The sequence below is a fragment of the Bufo gargarizans genome, chromosome 9 (genome assembly GCF_014858855.1).
Source record: "Bufo gargarizans isolate SCDJY-AF-19 chromosome 9, ASM1485885v1, whole genome shotgun sequence".
Classification (NCBI taxonomy): Eukaryota; Metazoa; Chordata; class Amphibia; order Anura; family Bufonidae; genus Bufo; species Bufo gargarizans.
The window spans coordinates 45,187,393-45,203,397 of NC_058088.1; the positions used below are offsets into that span (position 1 = coordinate 45,187,393).

The window sequence follows — 16,005 nt, forward strand, 5'->3', positions numbered from 1 at the left end:
GGAGATGTATCGGCGGCCGTGCAAGCATCAGGAGAGACGTTGGTGTCGGGGAGTGGAGTAAGCCTAACCTGTATGAGGTGCCCGGGCATTTTGGGGGCTTTATATGGGTTGGATACCCCTTTAACATTACAAACGCTACATAATAAACCAAACATTGCAGATACCCCCGGTCAGAGGAGAATTCTCAGGTCATAGCGAAGATTTCCCTGTGGCCTCCGCAGATCGCAGTAGAATTGTGGACATCCTATAATTGATATTCACTTCTAGAAAAACTTTGAGGTCATGTGCAAGTGGTAAAAGTGGTGAGATCCTGCCAGGACTCGCAGGCGACCAGACGGCGCCCCAGACTGAGGGGTGGCGGTGTGCAGTTACTTTAGCGTCTCTCTCTTAGTCGCCCTTTCATTGAGCGTTATTTGCTTTCTTCCTCCAGGTCCCCGTTCGTCAGTGTGACGGAATATTCACTGCTGAAAAATAACATTGTCCAACTGTGCCTGGAGCTCACCACCATCGTGCAGCAGGTAAGACTGCAAGCTCTTGTGCACGGTAATGACCTCAGTGATAAGCGGCGCCTGCGTTCCTCCAAGGCAGCAGCAAAGAGCATGAAATAATAATGTAAAAGCTGTGATTTCAATAATTATAGCGGGATTTGTCCAGAATGTATCCGATCAGTAAAGTGTCTACAAGTCAGTCCTCGAGCCGTCCTTAGTCTTGTCCATCTCTCGGACAGCTGGGTGACGGGGCCCCTATCTCACACATGGCATTTATAATACAGGGGCCTCAGGGCCCTCACAGACGCTAGGGCCCAGATGCAAATGCTACTTTTCTGCCTGTGGCCACATTGAGGGCTCCTGCCATGAAGGTCCATACACGGCTGTACATGATGAGGTATCGGACATGTGAGTGTCCACAATGTGGCGCATTGTGTAGGGATTGATACATTTTACTTGTAGATTTCAGATCCTCACGTCTTTCATGTGTTAGATGTCCTAATATCACTAACTGTGGGGAACAGCAGGGGTTCTGAGCTCCCCCAGGGGGGCCCAAAGCAGCATAGCCTGTTATGTAAAGGGTTCATGAATCTGACTTGGGCTCCATCAGAGCCAATAGGGGATGATATTAGGGGCCAGTCACACGGTCAGGTTTCCAAAACCAGGAGTGAAGGGAAAAACGAGAAGTTGTGTCTGTCTGTAATACTTTCTCTCATATAATGATCCCCTCCTGATTTCAGCTTCGAAACCTGACCGTGCGGCTGTCCCTTTACACCCCATTAATATTATGGTGCACAGACTGGAGACGAGCAAACAGTTCATAATGAACCCACTTCGGGCAAGAAGAAGCCGAAGCTTTTCAGTTTTACTTTGGACAAATCCAGTAAAGCAGCGCACAGCGCCATTTACTGCACATATCGGGGAAGTCACGCTGGAGGAAGACAAAGTGTGGGGGGGTCTTGTCCTGATTGTCTCCCAGGCTGACGGACAACCTGGATGAGCCAATCAGGGCTGCAGCAGGCAGGCAGGTAAGTGCCCGAGCAGAGCGCCATTCTGTGCTGGGCTGTGCACGAGGAAAACCATCTTGGGGACAGTCACAGTCAAGCTTCTATCCTACTGGGAGGAAAGGCTAGAAAGACGAAGAATTGTGTGTGAATAGGGGCAGACGGGAAAAGCTGTCAGCCAGGGAGTGAGAAGTGAGGAGCGGAGGCTGGCAGTGCCTTCTTACTGCCTCTTAGCACAGCTGCTGCAGAACCTCAAAAGCAGCTCCCTGCAAGATCATTTCATTTTTTTTTCTTATTTGGACAGAACGACAGCTGGATTGTGCTGCTGCTGGACACCTGACCACTAGGGCATCTTCAGACAGTTCGCGTATTGGTGTGGGGGAGGGGGTCATAGTAGATTGACAAAGCTTGTTTTCTGAATCTGCGTCTCTGAATGCACATAAGACATTAAACCCCAAGGTCTTACTGACACCGATACTGAATTCCTTCCAAAGCCAGTTGTCAGTAGCAGTGTCTGCAGCGCGTTTGTGGAAAGGGCAGGACGTGTTACTGAGCCTCGCTGTCTTTAAGTTCCTGGAAAACTGACTTGCAAACCGTTCCATACTTTGTGTGAATGTGCACATTAGGCCAAATGTCTCGAATAAAGAGGGGATCCAGATTGAAAGACCCAGGGCCAGGCCTCCTAGAGCAAGAACATGGGTAGTAGCAGCACCAGCTATCCAGCCATAAGTCCCAGTAGTAGTAGTAGTAGTAGCAGTAGTAACAGTAGTAGTAGTGGTAGTAGCAGTAGTAACAGTAGTAGTAACAATAGTAGTGTAGTATAGTGGTGGTAATAGTAGTAACAGTAGTAGTAGTGGTGGTAGTAGTAACAGTAGTAGTAGTGCTAGTAACAGTAGTAGTAGTAACAGTAGTAGTAGTATTAGTGGTAGTAGTAACAGTAGTAGTAGTGGTGGTGGTAATAGTAGTAACAGTAGTAGTAGTGGTAGTAGTAGTAACAGTAGTAGTAGTAACAGTAGTAGTAGTAACAGTAGTAGTAGTAGTAGCGTTGGTAGAAGTAGTAGTAGTAATAGTAGTAACAGTAGTAGTAGTAGCAGCAGCGGTGGTAGTAGTAGTGTAGAAGTAGTAGTTGTAGCTATAGTAGTAGTAGCAGTAGTAGTAGTAGTGTAGTGGTAGTAGTAGCAGAAGTAGTTGTAGTAGCAGAGGTAGCAGTAGTAGTAATGGTAGTAGTGGTAGTAGTAGTAACAGTACTAGTAGTGGTGTAGTAGTAGTAGCGGTGGTAGAAGTATTAGCAGTAGTGGTAGTAGTAGTAACAGTAGTAGTAGTGGTAGTAACAGTAGTAGTAGCGGTGGTAGTAGTAGTAGTAGTATAGAAGTAGTGGTAGTAGTAGTTGTAGCTATAGTAGCAGTAGAGGTAGCAGTAGTAACTGTAGTAGCTATAGTAGTAGTAGCAGCAGAAGTAGTAGTTGTAGTAGTGGTGGTAGTAGTAACAGTAGTAGTAGTAGCTATAGTAGTAACAGTAGTAGTAGTAGCTATAGTAGTAACAGTAGTGCAACACGCCAGACCTGCAGGGTATAGCGACAGTGAGGTCACGGTATGGGCAATCGAGGGTTACTCACTTTCTGGAGGACCCTGGGCAGGCATGTAACAGTGAATGAGAGGCAGACACTAGTTCCTCTGGGGCACGCTCTGGGTGTAGAGACCTGGCCTGATGGTGGATGAGGTGCCCTGGTTGGTGCAGGTGTTTAGAGTGCCCGAGGCAAGGTCCCTTTAAGGTTCGTGACGCCAGTGCCTGTAACGGTGGCACACCGGTTTCCAGTAGCAATAAGTGAGGTACACGGATGATATGGTGAACCAAACGTTGCTTTACTTATAACAGTCCAACTTTGTACATCAAGATGGTAATACAGTCCCTTATGTCATAGGCTGCACAAGCTGGCTTATTTCACAATGATGGCAGGTATAATCTTGCAAGATACTCGGAGGGTAATAATACTGCACACACTCAGACCAGGCTGTACCTTCTCCTCAGATATAGTGTACACTGTTCCCGTTGAACTCCTGGCTGGCTTTCTATCCCAAGGTCCGGACGCCTAAATGCTGGCATTTATCCTTGGCAAATAATCTTCCCCCCGTATTGACCCTTGCGCTGTCTTTATAGGTCCTCTGCCCATCAGCTCACTTATCTTAGCTGGATACTCTGGCTCTGCTTGGCTGGAGGGTACTGCAGGTTTCTCCCAGGAGGCCCATCTCTACTACTGGGGTTGATTCTTCTGAGCTAACATAGGCTCTCTTGATCCACAGGCAGGCTAGGGTTCTTCACTAGCCTCCTGGTTGTAGCTAGCAGCCGGGGCTATCCAGCTGCATGTCAGGAGGAGGCCCTCAGCATATCCTGAGCTGGTGCCTTCTCACGTCTGTCTCCACAGACTCCTGACTATGAACCTCCCCCCTCCCTGTCTGGGCCTGGACATTTATACTAGGGGCTCCCTATCTCCCTCTAGTGTCTGGGAGGCTAAATTACACCCCACTAGGCCTGCAAAGCATATAACAGGGAAAACCATTGCATGTAAAACACACAATAAATTACATTAAATGTATAGATCAATACAATATCACTGTCCCTTGTGAGTAGAAGTAACACACTACCCAATTGACCCTTGTGTAGTGCCCACTCCTACCTAGTGGGACACTACAGTAGCAGTAGTGGTAGTAGTTGTAGCTATAGTATTAACAGTAGTAGCAGTAGTAGTAGTAGTAGCTATAGTAGTAACAGTAGTAGTTGTAGCTATAATAGTAGTAGCAGTAGTGGTAGTAGTTGTAGCTATAGTAGTAACAGTAGTAGTAGTGGTAGCTATAGTAGTAGTAGTAGTAGTAGTAGTAGTAGTGGTAGTAGTAGCAGTAGTTGTAGCTATAGTAGTAGTAGCAATAGTAGTAGTAGTAGCAATAGTAGTAATAGTAGTAGTAATATAAGTAGTAATAGTAGTAGTGGTGGTAGTAGTTGTAGTAGTAGTGGTAGTAGTAGCAGTAGTGGTGGTAGTAACAGTAGTAGTAGCAGTAATAGTGGTGGTAGTAGTGGTAGTAGTAGCAGTAGTAGTGTAGTGGTAGTAGTAGTAGTAGTAGTGGTAGTAGTAGCAGTAGAGGTAGTAGTAGTGGTAGTAGTAGCAGTAGTAGTTGTAGCTATAGTAGTAGTAGCAGTAGTAGTAGTAGTAGTAGTAGAGGTAGCAGTAGTACCAGCAGTAGTATTAGCAGCAGTAGTAGTGTAGAAGTAGTAGCAGTAGTAGTAGTGGTAGTAGTTGTAGCTATAGTAGTAGCAGTAGTAGCAGTAGAGGTAGCAGTAGTAACAGTAGTAGTAGTAGCTATAGTAGTAGCAGTAGTAGTAGTTGTAGTAGTAGTGGTGGTAGTGTAGTAGCAGTAGTAGTAGTTGTAGTAGTAGTAGTAACAGTAGTGGTAGTGGTGGTAGTAGTAACAGTAGTAGTAGCTATAGTAGTAACAGTAGTAGTAGTAGTTGTAGCTATAATAGTAGCAGTAGTAGTAGTAGTTGTAGCTATAATAGTAGCAGTAGTAGTAGTAGTTGTAGCTATAGTAGTAACAGTAGCAGTTGTAGTGTAGAAGTGGTAGCAGTAGTGGTAGTAGTAATAGTTGTAGCTATAGTAGTGGTAGCAGTAGTAACAGTAGTAGTAGCAGAAGTAGTAACAGTAGTAGTTGTAGCTATAGTAGTAACAGTAGTAGTAGTGGTAGTAGTTGTAGCTATAGTATTAACAGTAGTAGTAGTAGCTATAGTAGTAACAGTAGTAGTTGTAGCTATAATAGTAGTAGCAGCAGTAGTGGTAGTAGTTGTAGCTATAGTATTAACAGTAGTAGTAGTTGTAGCTATAATAGTAGTAGTAGTTGTTGTAGCTATAGTAGCAGCAGTAGTGGTAGTAGTTGTAGCTATAGTAGTAACAGTAGCAGTAGTGGTAGTAGTTGTAGCTATAGTAGTGGTAGCAGTAGTAACAGTAGTAGTAGTAGCAGAAGTAGTAACAGTAGTAGTTGTAGCTATAGTAGTAACAGTAGTAGTGGTAGTAGTTGTAGCTATAGTATTAACAGTAAGAGTAGTAGTAGTAGTAGCTATAGTAGTAACAGTAGTAGTTGTAGCTATAATAGTAGTAGTAGTAGTAGCAGCAGTAGTGGTAGTAGTTGTAGCTATAGTATTAACAGTAGTAGTAGTTGTAGCTATAATAGTAGTAGTAGTAGCAGCAGTAGTGGTAGTAGTTGTAGCTATAGTAGTAACAGTAATAGTAGTGGTAGTAGTTGTAGCTATAGTAGTAACAGTAATAGCAGTGGTAGTAGTTGTAGCTATAGTAGTAACAGTAATAGTAGTGGTAGTAGTAGGTCACAGTTCTCCGTGCTGGCTTCAGAAAAGCGAAACATTATAGTTGAGGAGAAAGAGGAGGATGAGACTGTGGATTGATGTCTCCCTCCTCCTGGCAGATGCAGTAGAAATGACGTGGAGGTGACTTCAGAGTCCGACACGGTGCCGTGGACCAGGGGTCACAGCTTGCCTCCTGCTCCTCCTCCTTGCAGCCTCAGAGAAGGCTTCCGTGGACCAGGGGTCACAGCTTGCCTCCTGCTCCTCCTCCTTGCAGCCTCAGAGAAGGCTTCCGTGGACCAGGGGTCACAGCTTGCCTCCTGCTCCTCCTCCTTGCAGCCTCAGAGAAGGCTTCCGTGGACCAGGGGTCACAGCTTGCCTCCTGCTCCTCCTCCTTGCAGCCTCAGAGAAGGCTTTCGTGGACCAGGGGTCACAGCTTGCCTCCTGCTCCTCCTCCTTGTAGCCTCAGAGAAGGCTTCCGTGGACCAGGGGTCACAGCTTGCCTCCTTGCAGCTTTCAGAGTCATCCTCTCAGCCTTCACTGCCCCTTCCTAGTGGGGCACCTTATGGCAGATAGTCAAGAGAGTCTCCCTGATGACGACCTGTGTGAGCGCTGTCACTGTCTGTCACTGTCCCGGAGGAGGAGATTTAGGGGGACCTCATTGTCATGTGGTCAGATAATGGGAGTCAGTGTCACCCAGTGTCACCTCCTCTGCCTTCGCCTTGTGCTTCCACTGTGCCCCCGCTGTCAGGTGGGAATGCCATCAGAAGCGTGTCTACCAGCGTGCACTTGTACTCGCGCATCTTCTGATTACGCTCCAGTGACAAAATTAAGGACAGCACATTGTCCTTGTAGCGGGGATCCAGCAGGGTGGTCACCCAGTAATCAGCACTGGTTAGAACTGCAACGGACCAGGTTCCTACCAGGGGTCCCTTAAAGTGAAAGAATCCCTGGCCCATCGTGATGCCACTTGCTTTGCAGCGGGAGGTTGACAGAGTCTGGGGTATCCCTCGCCCCTTAGGAGGTTTCTACGAAATATGTCCCTCCTATAGAGCGAGTAAACGTGACGCCAGCTGCAGTTAAGCTGTGGAAGCACAAGGCTCCCTTTGTAGATGGTAATGTTGGTACCCAGGGGTAGGATTGCCAGAGTGGTGCATTGTGGCCTACAGTCTCTGCAGATGTTATATACATATGTCACAGTGTTGATACCTGGATATCCTTGGATCCCAGACGTGGTGTTGTCCGAAGCAGTGCAAAAAGGGGTAGGTGAACTTGGATGGTGTAGAACAAAGTTCAGACTTAAACAGTTGAACAGTTGCTTTACTTGGTAATAAACAGTATTCCATACAGTTTCCAGACTTTATCTTGGTCATCAATAGGTTTCAGCAGGCAAATACATCTCTCTGCAACAAACTATGTCCTCCCTGTAGCTCTCTCAGCTCAGCTATGTCAGTAGTCAGTTTCTTACTGTAGATAATCCTAGGAATTTCTTGTCCTGGCTATGAGTACATCAAGCTCTAGCTTCAGCTTGGTGTTGCACAAGCTCCAGTGATAAGGCTGGCGTAGGACTAACAGAACCTGTCCAGACAGGACCAGGCCTGCTGCCTTCCTCTAGCAGGGGTTAAGTCAGACAAGACTCCTCACACAACCTCTACCCACCAGGGGGTAGGGTAGACTACACTCACTAACACTAAACTCTAAACTCCTCCCTCTCCTGGACAAGCCAGTCCATTCCCTGCAACTAGCACTGCCAAGTGTTGCTGCCACCCAGTGGTAGACCAGGCAATTACATGAACATAACAGTTTTACATGAATAAATATGCATGGTGAAGATAAATACACTACTGCATTAGATGACACTTTATATTAGCCTATAGGAAATGGTAGCAAGTTGCCAAGGAGTGGTAATGGCACTTCGGGACATTACAGAATGTGGGCAACTCGGCGGTCGTTGCGCAGGCACTGCAGCATGTAGTCGCTCATGTGTGCCAGGCTGCCCAGAGGCAACGACAAGCTGTCCTCTGTGGGAGGTGTATCGTCTGTGTCCTCTGTATCCCCCCAGCCACGCACCAGTGATGCCCATGAGCTGCTTTGGGAGCCCCCTGCTGTGAACATGGTTCCTCCTCCTCATCCTCCAGAACTGTTCCCTGGCTGGACAGTTGTGTACCTGGCCTCTGTTGGTGCAGGAACCCACCCTCGGAGCCACTTAAGAATGACTGGCCGGAAACCCTACGAAACGATCCCTCTTCCTCCTCCTCCTCCTCTTGTGCCACCTCCTCTTCCATCATCGCCCAAAGTGTTTTTTCAAGGAGGCAAAGAAGTGGGATACTAACGCTCAGAATGGCGTTATTGGCACTGGCCATGTTGGTGGAGTACTTGAAACAGCGCAGCAAGGCAGACAGGTCCCACATGGAGGCCCAGTCATTGGTGGTGAAGTGGTGCTGTTCTGCCGAGCGACTCACCCGTGCGCGCTGCAGCTGAAACTCCACTATGGCCTGCTGCTGCTCGCACAGTCTGGCCAGCATGTGCAAGGTGGAGTTCCACCTTGTGGGTACGTTGCATATGAGGCGGTGATCGGGAAGGCCGAAGTTACGCTGCAGCGCAGACAGGCGAGCAGCAGCAGGATGTGAACGCCGAAAGCGCGCACAGACGGCCAACACTTTCTGCAGCAGCTCTGACATATCAGGGTAATTTTTAAGGAACTTCTGCACCACCAAATTCAGCACATGCGCCGGGCAAGGGATATGCGTCAAACCGGCTAGTCCCAGAGCTGCTACGAGATTTCGCCCATTATCGCACACCAGCAGGCCGGGCTTGAGGCTCAGCGCCACCAACCACTCGTCGGTCTGTTGTTCAAGGCCCGTCCACAGCTCCTACGCAGTGTGGGGTTTGTCCCCCAAACAGATACGTTTTAGAACTGCCTGCTGACGTTTACCCCGGGCTGTGCTGAAGTTGGTGGTGAAGGTGTTACGCTGACCGGATGAGGAGCCGGTAGAGGATGAGTAAGCAGAGTAGGAGGAGGTGGCAACAGGAGGCAAACTGAAGGGCCCTGCAATCCTCGGTGGTGGAAGGACATGCGCCAAACTGCTATCCGCCTCAGGCCCAGCCGCCACTGCATTTACCCAGTGTGCTGTTATGGAGGTATAACGGCCCTGACCGTGCTTACTGGTCCACGTATCTGTAGTCAGGTGCACCTTGCCACAGATGGCGTTGCGCAGTGCACACCTGATTTTGGCTGCCACTTGGTTGTGCAGGGAAGGGATGGGTCGCCTGGAAAAGTAATAGCGGCCGGGAACCACGTACTGTGGGACAGCCACCGCCAGAAGGTTTTTAAAAGTCTCCGTCTCCACCAGATGGAAGGCCAGCATTTCGAAGGCCAGTAATTTAGAAATGCTGGCATTCAGGGCCAGGGATCATGGGTGGGTAGGGGGTACTTCCTCTTCCTCTCCAGCGTTTGGGAGATGGAGAGCTGAACGCTTCCATGGGACAGTGTGGACATGCTGGGTGACCCAGGTGTTTCTGCCTCATCCTCTGTTTGCGGGGTGGCAGGTGCCACAGGGGGAGGGGGAGGAAGAGGCTGAGCCTGAGGGGGAGGAAGAGGCTGAGAGGGAGCGGACCAGGAGGAGCCTGGGATATTTTTTCTTTTTTGAGGTGTCTTCTCCTCTGCAGCTCGTGCTTTGCACTTAGATGCCTGGTCATGCAGGTTGGGCCCAGGTTGAGAACGTTAATGCCTCGCTTCAGGCTCTGATGGCACAGCGTGCAAACCACTCGGGTCTTGTCGTCAGCACATTGTCTGAAGAACTGCCACGCCAGGGAACTCCTTGGAGCTGGCTTTGGTGTGCTCGGTCCCTTGCTGCGGTGGGCAGTAGCAGGCGTACTGTCTAGAGGACGGCTGCTCCGCTTTTGCACCCTGCTCCACAGGGGAACAGGGGAGAGCGCAGTGTTAGTTAAACTTAATAACAGGTTAAGGATTACAGTCTAGAAATACTGCGGTGAGCGGCGGGGCCCGGCCTCCAGTTCCGGGCTCTAGACCCTCCTCTCTCCCCGCTCATACATCGCAGTCTGCGATGTAAACTGGAAGCATTCGCCCCATAAGACGCAGGGGCATTTTTCCCCCACTTTGGGGGGGGGGGAGTGCATCTTATGGGGCGAAAAATATGGTATTTTAATTTCCCTGTCACATATGCAGTGCACGTGTATCTCACACCAAAAATGGGTATATGTCACCGGCCAAACTAACAGTCAGAATAACTATATAAACTTCCCTGTCACGTATAAAGTGGATCTTTATCTCACACCAAAAATGGGTATATGTCACCCACCGAACTAACAGACGGATTAAATATTATATTTTTGTGTCAGGGGCACAAAATGGTGGATTGCACCAACAAAACAAATATACAGATTACTAACACTTTCCCTCACTTCAGCTGCTTCCTGTCCCTGCACTACTCGGAGCTGATGGGCGGAGCTACACGTGATCCAGCTTTTATAGAGGCTGGGTCACATGATGTACCGGCCAATCACAGCCATGCCATTACTAGGCATGGCTGTGATGGCTTCTAAGTGCCCACAGCTTAAAAGCTTGTTGATTAGCGGCCCTGCAGCCTTTCAAAACCTTTATTAAGTCCCCGAACACCAAACTCGAACCCAAACTTTTCAGGCAAAGTTCGGGTCTGGGTACCCAAACTCCCAAAGTTCGGTATGGACCCAAACTTTACAGCTCGGGTTCGCTCAACAATAATCGAAAGGAAAAAACTCCTGCCGGACCAGAAGGTTTTAACAGGAGATTATTGAAAAAAAGTAGGAAATGTGAAAGATACAAAAGTTGCATTAAGATTGCAAAGATGAAAGAGAAATATTCCGGGGACCAACTCCGGCTCTTGCAGTGAAGATTATGCAGCTTAATGGATGTTAAAAGCCTCAGAAGCACAACTATAATGTAAAGCATTTAAATTGCCCTTTCTAACATTCATAGACATACATGTAAAAGCCCCTGAAGGAAACCCAAGTCAGAGACCAGATCCAACTCAATAGGTCATGAACAGTATCAAGATTTCCATATCAAAAGAATCAAATAACAGGGATATCCTGGCTTATACTTAGGATAGCCCATGACTATAAAATCAGTGGGAGTTAAACACTCAGAACCCCAGCCAATCAAATAATTCACTGTGCCAAGGAGAAGAGTCAACAGGACAATGAGATGTGAAGCAATGTCCCATCCAAAAGCAAGAGACCACAGCCCCAGGGATACTTCAAAATGTTACCAAAATATACCAACTTACTGCCAATACTGCCTCATAAGTGCAAGAATATAACTACTATAATACTGCCTCCTATGTACAAGAATATAGCTACTATAATACTGCTCCTATGTACAAGAATATAACTACTATAATACTGCTCCTATATACAAGAATATAACTGCTATAATACTGCCCCTATGTACAAGAATATAACTACTATAATACTGCCTCCTATGTACAAGAATATAACTACTATAATACTGCTCCTATATACAAGAATATAACTGCTATAATACTGCCTCCTATGTACAAGAATATAACTACTATAATACTGCCTCCTATGTACAAGAATATAACTACTATAATACTGCCCCTATGTACAGGAATATAACTACTATAATACTGCCTCCTATGTACAAGGATATAACTACTATAATACTGCTCCTATGTACAAGAATATAACTACTATAATACTGCCTCCTATGTACAAGAATATAACTACTATAATACTGCCTCCTATGTACAGGGATATAACTACTATAATACTGCTCCTATATACAAGAATATAACTACTATAATACTGCCTCCTATGTACAAGAATATAACTACTATAATACTGCCTCCTATGTACAAGAATATAACTACTATAATACTGCCCCCTATGTACAAGAATATAACTACAGTAATACTGCTCCTATGTACAAGAATATAACTACTATAATACTGCCTCCTATGTACAGGAATATAACTACTATAATACTGCCTCCTATGTACAAGAATATAACTACTATAATACTGCTCCTATATACAAGAATATAACTGCTATAATACTGCCTCCTATGTACAAGAATATAACTATTATAATACTGCCTCCTATGTACAAGAATATAACTACTATAATACTGCTCCTATATACAAGAATATAACTGCTATAATACTGCCTCCTATGTACAAGAATATAACTACTATAATACTGCCTCCTATGTACAAGAATATAACTACTATAATACTGCCCCTATGTATAGGAATATAACTACTATAATACTGCCTCCTATGTACAAGGATATAACTACTATAATACTGCTCCTATGTACAAGAATATAACTACTATAATACTGCCTCCTATGTACAAGAATATAAACTACTATAATACGCTCCTATGTACAGGAATATAACTACTATAATACTGCCTCCTATGTACAGGATATAACTACTATAATACTGCTCCTATATACAAGAATATAACTACTATAATACTGCCTCCTATGTACAAGAATATAACTACTATAATACTGCCTCCTATGTACAAGAATATAACTACTATAATACTGCTCCTATATACAAGAATATAACTGCTATAATACTGCCTCCTATGTACAAGAATATAACTACTATAATACTGCCCCTATGTACAGGAATATAACTACTATAATACTGCCTCCTATGTACAAGGATATAACTACTATAATACTGCTCCTATGTACAAGAATATAACTACTATAATACTGCCTCCTATGTACAAGAATATAACTACTATAATACTGCCTCCTATGTACAGGGATATAACTACTATAATACTGCTCCTATGTACAAGAATATAACTACTATAATACTGCTCCTATGTACAAGAATATAACTACTATAATACTGCTCCTATGTACAAGAATATAACTACTATAATACTGCTCCTATATACAAGAATATAACTGCTATAATACTGCCTCCTATGTACAGGAATATAACTACTATAATACTGCTCCTATGTACAAGAATATAACTACTATAATACTGCTCCTGTGTACAAGAATATAACTACTATAATACTGCTCCTGTGTACAAGAATATACCTACTATAATACTGCTCCTATGTACAAGAATATAACTACTATAATACTGCCTCCTATGTACAGGAATATAACTACTATAATACTGCTCCTATGTACAAGAATATAACTACTATAATACTGCTCCTATGTACAAGAATATAACTACTATAATACTGCTCCTATGTACAAGAATATAACTACTATAATACTGCCTCCTATGTACAAGAATATAACTACTATAATACTGCCTCCTATGTACAGGGATATAACTACTATAATACTGCTCCTATGTACAGGAATATAACTACTATAATACTGTCTCCTATGTACAAGAATATAACTACTATAATACTGCCTCCTATGTACAAGAATATAACTACTATAATACTGCTCCTATGTACAAGAATATAACTACTATAGGCTGAATGGCCGCACGAGCTTGAGCTCCTCCAGCATTCCGGCTCATTTGCCCTAAATTAAGCTATAATTTGCACTAATATGGGGAAGACTGGCAAGGACAAGTCCAGAGGCAGTTCAGAGACGACCCCACTACACTCCAAGCAGCCAGAAATGGAAAAGTTCCTCAGGAAAACTCAGAGGCTCGCTGTGCAGAGAGGCCCTAACATGGTGGCATCCATTACCCACGACTCCGATGCAGGAGACCTCTCGGACGCGGGAAGTGGCTCTGATATTTCAGACAGACGTCCACGCGACCCACCGCTTTCTGAACGGACCCTTAAGAGAGTCCTAGACTCGGCTCTTTCACCTCTCAAACAAGGCCTATCTGACATTAAAGACGACTTGAAACATCTAGGCCAGAGAGTCGTTTCCCTGGAGTCTGCTCAAGATGACATCATGGCGTATGAAAGTAAAGCCGCGGACGTGTTAGCGGCCCACAAGGCCTTATTGAATGAAGCATTCCTGAAGCTAGAAGACCAGGAAAACCGCAGTCGCAGGCGGAATATCCGCATACGGGGCCTACCTGAATCGCATGCGGTAGAGGCCCTGCCGTCAATTGCGAGCGAAATATTTTCCAACCTACTGGGCGCAGAGAGGGCGGCCGGAATAGTGATCGAGCGTATACACAGGGCATTACGCCCTAGACCAAAGCCGCAGGAACCACCGCGGGATGTGATCTGTGGCTTACTGAGCTTTGTCGACACTGCGGCCCTCCTACAGAAACAGCGGGAATCGGAAGCCCTGGAGTACGAAAATGCACCGATCCAGATGTTTCAAGACCTGGCTCCGTCTACTTTGGCCAAACGGCGCCTGCTGCGGCCTCTTCTGGATGTCTTGAAGAAATCGGCGATTCCTTTCCGCTGGTTGTACCCTTTCGGGCTGGCGATTTCCAGAAATGGTAAATTACTTACCGTTCGCTCTCCTCAGGATCTGGCCTCGGTTTGGGAAGCGCTTGGGGTACCCCCTGTTGACATTCCTTCCTGGCTCCCGGCTGACCAAGATGGCCCCCTACCAGCTCCACCTCGTGTTGCTAATTGGCAGAAGGTTTCGGCTGGGAAATCTGACCGTCTGGGAAGGGGCAGGATGGATAAGAGCCCCACCTGACCGCCATTTCCTAACCGCATGACGACCTATGAGGTTCCTATTTGCTTCCTCCAGGCCTGGAGGTGACTGTTTTTTCTTCATTTTCATGTTTTTATGCAGGAGTTTCCCTCCTCTGTTGTTCTATGTCCACTGATCTGTTTCACACGACAGGACGATAAGGAAACTTTCCTTTGTTCTTTTTGGACATTGCTCCTGTTGTTGCAGGTATCGCTACCCCTACGCAGGGCAAAGACCGGCAAGATCCCTGTGCTGGACATATTTTGGTTGGTCCATTGTTAGAGACCGCAAGGTGCTTTACTTGCCCCCGCGCCAGCTCAACCCTGTCTGGGCTGACGATAAGTGAAGCATTTACTTCTCTTTAGATCTCATGTTTTCTGTGCTGGTTGATTACCGGTTTGTTTTTTCACTGTTTTATTATTTTGTCGTGTTTTGTCTATCCCTTTTTTCTACCTTCCCTTTCCCTGCTCTGAACTACTGTGTGCTACTGAGTATTTCCATGGTCACTCTGTGCAGGCATTTGTGTGATTTACTAATGCAATGGCGTCTATTGTAGTTGCTTCTCTAAATGTACATGGTTTGAACGAGCCATGCAAAAGGTCCCAGACTCTCTCCCTCCTTTTGAGGGACAAAGTTTCAGTGGCTTTCTTACAGGAGACTCACTTTAAATCGGGTAAGGTTCCTAACCTTCCCCCTAGGAAGTTTGCCCAATGGTTCCACAGTACCTATAGCACTGCCAGCAGGGGGGTTAGTGTGGCTGTGCACAAAAGCCTTCCCTTTAAACATTCTGCTACTACTGTGGACCCAGAGGGCAGATATATCTTCGTGAAAGGTGTTTTGGGTGAGTCTCCTGTGACCTTTGCCAATTTGTATGCCCCTAATAGAGGCCAAGTCCCATGGCTCGTTCAAACCTTAAGCCTTCTCTCCTCGTTCACAGAGGGATTGCTCATTTTGGGGGGTGATTTCAACGTTGCCTTAGACCCTGCCATTGATACCTCCACAGGCAGACCTTCTGTTTCTTATAGGCTCCTGAGACGGTTGAAAATCTCTCTGAAGAAACTGAAGGTCTTAGATGTATGGCGCTCACTAAACCCCAACGGTCGGGATTTTTCCTATTATTCCCATGCCAAAGCCTCCTTTCACAGGTTAGATTACTTATTCCTCTCTGAGTCACATCTGCGTAATGTCTCCAGGGCTCGTATAGGTCCCATTACACTTTCTGACCACGCTCCTGTTATCATCCACTTTTCCCTGTCTGGCCCACAGAAAAAAGAACGTCTATGGCGTCTGAATGACACTTTAATTCTAGACCCCATTCACGCTTCTAAGATTAAAGCCTCCATCTCTGAGTTTTTTGCGCTAAATGATACCCCTGACTCCCCTCCCTCCCCTTCCATATTATGGGAATCTCATAAGGTAGTGTTAAGGGGGGAACTCATTGCCTTAGGGGCTTATGTGAAGAAACGGAGGACGCAGGCTCTAGATGCTCTATTGACGAAAATTGCCCGCCTTGAATCCTCGCACAAGGAATCAC

At 45.9% G+C, this 16,005-nt stretch overlaps 1 protein-coding gene across 1 annotated transcript in view; it reads left to right on the forward strand.

Moving 5' to 3' along the window:
• Positions 1 to 16,005, forward strand: part of LOC122919544 (connector enhancer of kinase suppressor of ras 2-like) — a 258,874-nt gene that overhangs the window by 67,712 nt on the left and 175,157 nt on the right. Inside the window, exon 3 of the mRNA XM_044268620.1 lies at positions 431 to 518. Coding sequence (XP_044124555.1) covers positions 431 to 518 — 88 coding nt within the window. The remainder of the gene's footprint in view (positions 1 to 430; positions 519 to 16,005) is intronic.